The following is a 9,476-nucleotide window of genomic DNA, read 5'->3' on the forward strand; positions in this document are numbered from 1 at the left end:
GGCGTTGGGTGGATGCACGAGATCGAGATGTACCTCTGGACAGGAGACTTGCTTGAAGAAAGCAAACAAGCTTACAAGGGACGACCTTTACAGGCGGTCGTTTGGGGGTCCATACCTCAGGTGCTTAAACGATACAGAAGCGTAGTATGTATTGGTCGAGCTCCATGAAGGTGTATGTGACAACCACATCGGCGAGCACACTTTGGCACATCGTGCTCACTCATAGGGGTATTATTGGTCTACCATGAGACAAGATGCCGAGAATTATGTCAAAAGATGTGATCGGTGCCAAAGGTATGCTCCCATTCCTCGCATGCCCTCTAAAGCCCTCAATCTAGTCACAAGCCCTTGGATATTCGTGCAATGGTAAATGAACATAGTTGGCCCCCTGCTCGTCACTACTGCTCAGAAAAATTCCTGCTTGTAGCCACCCACTACTTCAGCAAATGGGTAGAGGCAGAAGCTTATGCTAACATCAAAGACAAAGATGTTTCCAAGTTTGTTTGGAAGAACATCATCTGTCGATTCAGAATCCCTCAAGCAATCGTAGCTGATAATGGACCACAATTTGACAACATTGCCTTTAAAACCTTTTGTTTGGAGATAAAGATAAAAAATCTGTACTCAACCTCCTATTACCCTCAAAGCAATGGATAAGCAGAGGCAACTAACAAAACCCTGCTCTCTACGCTAAAGAAAAGACTCAAAAAAGCCAAAGGAAAGTGGATGGATGAACTACCCGAAGTCTTATAGGCTTATCGAACGACACCCGTACGACCAACAGGGACTACTCCCTTTGCCCTCGCCTATGGGATGGATGTATTTATCCGAACCTAGATAAGCATGCCCACAGCTTAGGCAGCCATATAGGGCTAGAGAGATGAAAAAACAAAAACTTGAAAGACATTTGGACAAAGTGGACGAGGTAAGAGGAAATGCGGCCATCCGGATGGCATCCTACCAACAGAGAGCCATTTCCCATTACAACAAAAAGGCTCAGCCACGCATGTTCAGAGTTGGGACCCTAGTCCTCCGAAGGGTCTTTGAAAACACAGTGGAAAGAGGAGCTGGGAAACTCCAAGAAAACTGGGATGTCATATCTAAGACTTGAGATTTAGGGGCTTACCACTTGCAAATGCTAAACGGAACACCCCTGCTTCGCCCATGGAATGTATCTAACTTGAAGCAATACTATCAATAAGTTGAACAAAAAGAAAGAAGCTTTAGTAAGAAGACACAAGTAAAATAAAAAGGAGTATGTATTAATGAGTGGAAAGTGTCATTACAATCCGGACAGAGCAAGTGGAAGAAGGAAAAAGAACAAAAGTACAAATCATTGCCCATCAGAGGGGCTAACAACATCCAAATCTTTGTCTCCTTGGGCGGGGCCACTAACTGTTGCATCCTTCTCTTCGTTAGAAGGATAACTAGGGATATATTGAGTAATGCCATTCTTCCTCATACAACATTGGTAGCCAAAGAAGAACATCTCGTCTACTTGCTTCTGGTAATCCTCAATTAATGTCTCCTTCTCTACAGCAAACCCTACCCGGAGCTCCTCAAGCTCTTTCATCAATTGATATTTTTCTTGCTCCTAGTCCTTGCACTTGGCCTAGGCAACCTCCTTCTCATCTCCCATCCGGTAAGCCTCAGCCTTCGCAGCCTTCCTTTCCTCCTCTACCTTATTTAGCAGCACACCCCTGGCTGAGATAGCTTTTTGCACGGCAACCAAATCACTCTCTATTCACAAAAGCTAGGCGCGAAGCTTGTCATCGATGTCTAACCTCTGGGTAAGAAAATTCCTCATGGTTTCCACAACCTCTAGCCGTTTGAAGATTGAGCTTCGCTACCATATCAAGTTACGGGTAGTAGTCACTCTCTAAAACAACATTAGACCTGATGTCAGATGCCAGAAATTAAGTATACTTGGGCAAAAGAGAGTAAACCTTACCACTTCTGCCGTCTCCTCGATGGTGTATTGCTACATTGGATCAATGCACCGAAGTACAGACTCTGAAGTGCCATGGGGGAGGCGAGACATGACAGTTATGGGAGGGTCACCGGGCAGGTTAACAAAATGGCGATCGGTGAGCGAAAACAGAGCATCTAGGCCTAGCGCAGGGGGCTCAAGCACTATAAAACAAGGCACTTTATTGAGTAGCGTCGCCACCCGGAGTGGCTGCAAGAGTCCTGTTTTCCGACGAGCAAACGTCCTTCTCAACAAAAGAACTCATGACCAATTCTTGCCCGGATCTCACGACATTAGAAAGGGGCACCTGCGCCGTAGGAGCATTTGAAACCGGCTCTTTACGAAAAGCCTTTGGGCGGATCTTCTTATCAGGCGGAAGTGCATCCGGAAGTGTTTTGGAAAGACACTTACAATGCTTCTCCTTGAAACCGACCCTCAGGTTTAGAGCCATCTATTTTTCTTTTTCTTCTGGCTCAAGAATGATGTAAGACACCATTGGCTCAAACTCCCGATTCGGATTGTCCCTCACAGAAGGCAAGCTGGTTGAGTCCTAGTTGGTGCCGATCTCTAAAGAGAATGAAAGAGAAGGGGACGGAGATAAGTCCAAGGCCTTCTCAGCAAACTAAAGAATGAGCGTCTTCTTAATGGGGGGTGAGCGGTGGAGCTAGTGGTAGGAGGACCTTTGCTTGGAGCCTGTCTTAGAGTTCCCTTTTGATGTATTTTCTCTTTTTTATCAAGCCGGTCCTGCCTTGCCTTCGCGTCTACCGCCCGGGCTTCCTCGTAGAAGGGGAGATCCTTTAACACGTGGTGTTTGTTGGGTACCAACACTCTAGGCGCAAAACGAGGAAGGATGGAGATAATGTACGATTGGGAGTCCTAGACCACTACTAGCAAATTTTGATCGGTCAGCAGGGTCGGATGATGCCGCTCATTGGCAGAAATCACAAATAACTTGTTCAACAGATCAAAAGAAGCCTTCTCCACCCACTCTACCAATCGACCTCTCATCTTCTTCCTTGTAATATACCAAATAATGTGCATCAACAACAATTTCATAATTATAAATGAGAGAACAAGAGAACAATAGTTTGCTCTACTTGAAATCCTCAACGAACGACAAGGTTCAAATTCTTGAGTTGGATGCTCGTATGAGCCAGCCCAAGGGCCCGAAACAATAACATGTCCCTTTGCCACGCCCTTAGTAGAATCTAGAAGTCTGGTCACCAATTGAAGGGATGGAATATGAGCGGACAAACTGAAAATCTCTTTCTTGCTCATCTTAATAGTATAAATAAACAAGACCTCTAGCAAGGAAAGATCCACGTGGTATAGCATATTCAAAATGCTACACCCCATTAGTACCCTTCTTGCATTTGGATGGAGGAAGGCAGCAGGAATCTTTGTAAAGTGGAGAAACTGCTTGAAAAAGGAAGGAAGAGGAAAGCGGAGCCCGACATTGAATTGCTCATTGATAAAAACAATGATATAAAAGGGCTCCTTCTCAGTTGACACTAGGTCACCACCCATCAAGCTGATTACCACCCCATACGGAATGCGAAAGCGCTCCTTGAACTCCCATTCAGTAAGAAGTTCAATGGACTTCTCCGCATCTGTGCGTCTAACATTTTCTCTTGGTTGGACACCCTTCTTACCCTTACTAGCCGCGTTGGTAGAAGCAACACCCCCTCTTGATGACATTCTGAAGCGGTGCGCCGAGTAAGACTTGCACAACACAACGACCAAACATTAGAAAGTAGTCATCCGACCTTCCTACTCATGAGCAGTACCTCAGCTGTGCAAGGACCAACCTGCAAGGGCCTAAGGACCATAGCTAGGCGGAACACTTTGGCCCTGCCTGCAGGGCTAACCCCATTCAAGGTACCTCCTATCTATGCCCTACAAAGGCCTAGACTCAAAAAGCTTAAACACTAGTCCTAAAATGACAACCCAAAGGAGAAGAAGCCCTAGTTCTAGTAAACACCATCGATAGTGACTCCTTTTCACAAAAAGACACCAAGATTATACATCCTACTCTTAGCGACGCTCCCACCGTAGCCCAGAAAGGCCATAAACAATCCCAAAAAGTAATTAAGCAGGATTAAAAGAAGAAAAATAAGGGATTAATGGCTTACCTGAGAATAGAGAAGCACCACCGTCAGAAACAAAGTTCCACCCCAAAGCAAAATTGTAACCGTTGAAGGAACCACCAGGAAGATGGATAGCTGCCGAAGTTGTAGTCGAGCAGATTGCAAATGCTGTCGGAGAAGATAAACGTCGGGGAGGTGCAATAATGCAAAATGCAGAAGGAGACAATGAAAGGAATAAAGAAGACACTAGGAGCAAAAATCGTCCAAATGAATCCCAAAAGGTTAGGAGGACCAAAACCCTAGGGATCCTAAAAGAAAGTCGTCAGAAAACACACCTCGAAGCGACACGTTGCCTGACAAAAACTCCTCGATGGAAGTGTCCCTCCTGTAAGCAATTGACATGTATCTCACTCACATTGGGGGACTTCAAGGGACAATTTTAGCCCGTCCACCCTTGCTCGGACACAAGTGCACGTGTTGAAGGGGGCATTGTGGGAGCCCTATCCCACGTGTCCATCCATGAGTACTTCCATGCGTTTGTCCACGTGGCATCATCCCAACTAGGCCACGTGTCGCCTCTTTCATCACTGCTCGGACAACCTTCAAGGCATCCGGAGACATCTTGTCCGGACCATTTGTGCCACTAAGCAAACCATATCCCCTTGGTGACCTCAAATCCTCTTTGATATGCAAGGCCTTGGCTAACTGACACCAGATTGACCGATGGGATGCTGCCCATCCTCCCGTCTACTTTAGTAGATAGACACGTCAAGTCTCAGGCCATCAATAAGATTGAAAGGACAACAAGTTGTGTCATGATGCGTCGTATAACACGGCCCCCAGCTGCCCTGTAGATGTGATGATTGCCCTATCACTACTACGCAATCATCACTACAAGGGCTAGCTTAGTACTATTGAGATCTTCTCCACCTTTGAACACTATAAAAACCCTACTGAAATAGAATAGAGGGGAGACACTATGAGTTCCCTGACTCTCTCTCTTTCTTTCTTAGGGTTTCTATTCATTCCCAAAGTCTGATTTGAGCTTTAGAGGGTGTGTCCAGACAACCCATCTGGGCATTTTTGTGCAAGGAAGTAGAAAGCCCAGATTTCGTCACTGGAATGGGACTTTCACTACCACATCTAAGGGAGGAATCCATCCTCAGTTGACCTGGTATCAACAGTCATACATTACACTTAACCATAAGAGATTACTGGCTTTCTTTTGCTATTGTAAATTAGTCTTTAGTTTTAAAGATACCATGAACTCTTATAGACATCTAAATACTATACACCATAGTTATCTAGAATCCAAACCCTTAAAACTTTAATATAAGGTTTATATAGTAAAACAAATACAGTTATTGAAGATATTTAATGAGAATCTTAATAAATAATTTATTAATAAATAAAATATTAAAAAAAAAGTGGTTTTGAGGGCATACAATTCGAAAAGTCTATACATTAATCATCTTATAAGGTAATGGAAAGACATGTTTATATTATTAGACTAGATACCCTAAGAAATTTTCTAGTTCTTATGGATCTTTTCCCATCAAGAAGATGCATATTTTATGAGTTGGTTGATGGACAATATCTTGTAACCACTAAGAGAGAGAGTTAAAATCACAAAGTAGGAGTTAATTTTTTATGATGAGTTGAGCCACTTAGGTCTCCTAATGTGCAAAAATTTATTCCAAAATTAAATTCACAATTAGAAAAAATTCTGAAAGTTAGATGCTTAAAAATAGGAACTGTGTGCTTGTACTAGATATTTGTCTTACTTAATAATCTTATATGGATTAAAAGATTTATAACATACTTAACAATCTTACATGGATTAAAAGATTTATAACAATCTTAACAATCTTAACAATCTTTAAGTACAAATATAAGGAATAAGTCTATCGTGTTTTATTATATTTAACAATATTCTCTATATTTATCTATATTCTCTCTCTATATGTATGGATGTGTATGAATATATATATGAATATATATTTTGATAATCATTTTTATTTGTACACAATTTTTTATTATAAGATGGTGCTTATTTTTTTATTGAATAAAAAAAAATCAAAATATCTAACTAAAAATAACTTGTTGATATCAATTAACGTAATTAAAGTAAATTTGTTATCAATAAGTTTAGTTTAATGATGTTAGTTGATATCAACATGTTACTTTTAACTGAATAAAAAAAGTTAAATATTTTAACTTTTTTTATTTACCCATAAAACATACACCACTAATACTCCTTATTTTTGAACCACCTCAGTATTTGTATCATTATTTGAGGTTTTAATACATGATTGTATTGTTGGTTGAGAGCTACTCTCTCTACCTCATCCTTCCATAGCATGAGTGAAATTTTACCATTTGCCATTTGAGGGATTGCATGTCATTCAAGCAGCCCTTCCATTTTGAAATAAAAATTAGTGACAATCAGTTTCAGATTCAAAATGCTTTATAAAATTATCACAATACAGTAAAAACATTGCCTAATCATTTCATTAAATTGAATATTCGATTTATAAAAGGTAAAACTTATTCAAGTTTCAGCCACATAGTGACCCTCATTGGTATACTCACCTTTTTTTTTTTCCCTTGATTTTTCCTTTTAGAACTTCTATCGTGGCTGAGAAGTCAATGGCGGATGAGGGCATTTTCTTAAGAGAGATTTTAGAATATTAGTATATATCTATATATATATATATTGAAATTTAAATTGTAAGAGATTTATACCTAACTTTTTGATTATTAATTTAAATTATTACTTGAAATTGCTCAATTAACATAGGTAATGATGCAAAGATTAGAATATTACCATCGGTCCACATCTCTTTCAGCTTCTTGATGCTTCCAATTTGTATTTTATTAATTAATGATCAATATTTAAAGTTTGAAGCAACAGTAAGGTTCCCCCTAGACTGACCCAAATCATGAATTTTATAAATCAAATTAATACTTTTTTTTTTCTTGTGTTCCAACTCTTGGAGGATTTTTTTTTAAAAATTTAAATAGCATTGTTTCTAAAAAAAATATAAAAATATAAAAAACAATATTTTATAAAGTATGATATTTCTAAAAAAATATTTTACATGCACAAATTTACTTTAACAAATATTTTGAAAACACAATATTTAATAAAATATTTATAAAATATGGTATTTCTAAAAAAAGAGTCATAACCATCTTTTTCGCATATATATTTTTAAAGACCCACATGGTTTTTGCAAAAGACCCAAGCCTTAGAAGGTGTACCAATTGAAGAGAAAGTTGTAATTTGGTTATGACTATTTGTCTATACTATTTTATGATTCTTTTCTAAGCTATCTCAATTTTTTATTTAATTTTTAAAAAAAAAACAATGATAATAATAATAAGAGATAGCTAGGCAAACATTTCTTAATAGACACTCATGACTAAGGTACCGATGTGCAAGCTACCAAACCTCATTTCAGTCGACCAATAAGGTTTTTGTCCCGACCTATTGATTTGTTAACATATTATTGATACACTTGGCATACAAAATGTGGTTGTGTTTCACAACCAACTTAGAATTAATTCACCTACACGCACCTACTAATTTCTTTGATAGTTTTTGATTTATCACTTCGATTATAATGCAACCGACATTTATATATATATAATTACTTAGTCAACACACCATTATTTAAAGGAAAAGGAGAGAATATGTGATAAGAGAGACACATCAACCTCCCCCACTTCCCTTGCTTTCCTTCGCTTTTCATCCAAGACCACCCTCTCCGCCCCCCTCCTTTTTTTAAAAAGCAAGTTACTTTCTCTCTTATTCCAAACAGCACCGCCCTTCTTTCAAAGAAAATCTGAGCGTAGATTAAAAGGGATATTGAAGATTTGAACAGTCGTCGCTAAGTTTTGGTGATCACTGGAATTGGGCATATGGGGTCTGTGGGCAACTCAGATCCTTGGGCTCCATATGATGGATATAGGGACTGTTCGCAAGGAATTTGTAATGAATATTGCCCACAGTGGTGCTACATCATCTTCTCTCCTCCTCCTCCATCTGAAGATGACTCTGGTACCGACTTCTCGCCTCTCATACTTGCTATCATCGGGATCTTGGCAAGCGCTTTCCTTTTAGTAATCTACTTCACAGTCATCTCAAAGTATTGTAGAAGAAGAAGAGGTCGGCGCACAAGTGCAGAGGGGAATGGGAATCAGGATGAAATGGTTAATGATCAGCCATTGCAGGTTGCATCGACTGGGCTAGAGGAGGGTTTTATCAAGTCCATCACAGTCTACAAGTACAAGAAAAGTGGTGGAGTGGTTGAAGGCACGGATTGCTCAGTTTGTCTCAGTGAGTTCGAAGATGGGGAGAACCTTAGACTTCTGCCCAAGTGCAACCATGCTTTCCACCTCCCCTGTATCGACACTTGGTTGAAGTCTCACTCCAGCTGTCCGCTATGCCGCTTTGATATTAGATCAGCCAAAATTTTGCCGCCTGAATTATCAGAGGCAACACAGGGCGTACCCCCTAACATCATGGTATCTGCGCTTGAAGTTCAGTCTGGAAACAGATCCCTTCTTATAATCCATGATTTAGAGAGTGGTACTATTAGACGAGAGGCTGTTGTCAGGGTTGAAGTCACTGATGATACTCCCAAGGCGACTTCTGAAGTTCATAGAGGTATGGAGAATTCAGCAGGAAGAGAAAGCACAATTGAAATTAGACAAGAAGGGTTACTTCGAAGGTCTATCTCATTTGATTCTTCATGTGAAGCTCATGTTGCAATTCCAGACATACTGCATAGTAGTGAAGATCACAGCCTATGCTTCCCAATGGAGAATATGAACGAAAGAGAAGCCATGCCTGTGACCATGAGGAGATCAATTTCGACAGGGAGATTCATGCCCCTAAGACATGGAAAGAGAAGTCCTTGTGTCTTTCCCAATTGAAACTGATAATTCCAACAGTATATAACAATTTTTTCTTTCTTACCTTTTTCTTCTTTTTGTAACTGAGTGCAGGAAAAGTAAAACATGTATTGTATAAGTATTTATATGCCAAAGGAGATAGTGAACCAAAAAACATTGAGGTTCTCTAATCAATTGGATTGGTGTTGTTGATTATGGTCACTTCGGTGCAGTCTTTGTTGCACAATTGCAACCAAAAAACTAAATAAAATAAATTAAAGCATCATGAAAATGTCCATAATTTAAAATCAAATTAACCATTGTCACTAACATTCACTACAGGAGGTAACACGTTTAGTCACGTCGTCATAACGGCTAAAAGGGGTAAAATTGTACTTAAAACTAATAATCATGATTCTTTAAAACCGTGACTAAGCATCGCTAAATGTGGTGTGACTATAGCTTCTAGTCATGATTATTTGGAAGTTGTAACGCCAAATTTCTAGATATATTAATGTGAA

General features: G+C 39.6%; 1 protein-coding gene across 1 annotated transcript; it reads left to right on the forward strand.

The window, feature by feature from the left end:
- Positions 1-7,769: 7,769 nt before the first annotated feature.
- On the forward strand, positions 7,770-9,148 carry LOC100260525 (RING-H2 finger protein ATL51). Its single transcript, XM_002266475.4, has one exon. It carries the CDS (start codon positions 7,981-7,983, stop codon positions 8,995-8,997), a length of 1,017 nt encoding a protein of 338 aa, XP_002266511.1. The 5' UTR covers positions 7,770-7,980; the 3' UTR covers positions 8,998-9,148.
- Positions 9,149-9,476: the final 328 nt, after the last annotated feature.

This window comes from Vitis vinifera, chromosome 15, assembly GCF_030704535.1.
Source record: "Vitis vinifera cultivar Pinot Noir 40024 chromosome 15, ASM3070453v1".
NCBI lineage: Eukaryota > Viridiplantae > Streptophyta > Magnoliopsida > Vitales > Vitaceae > Vitis > Vitis vinifera.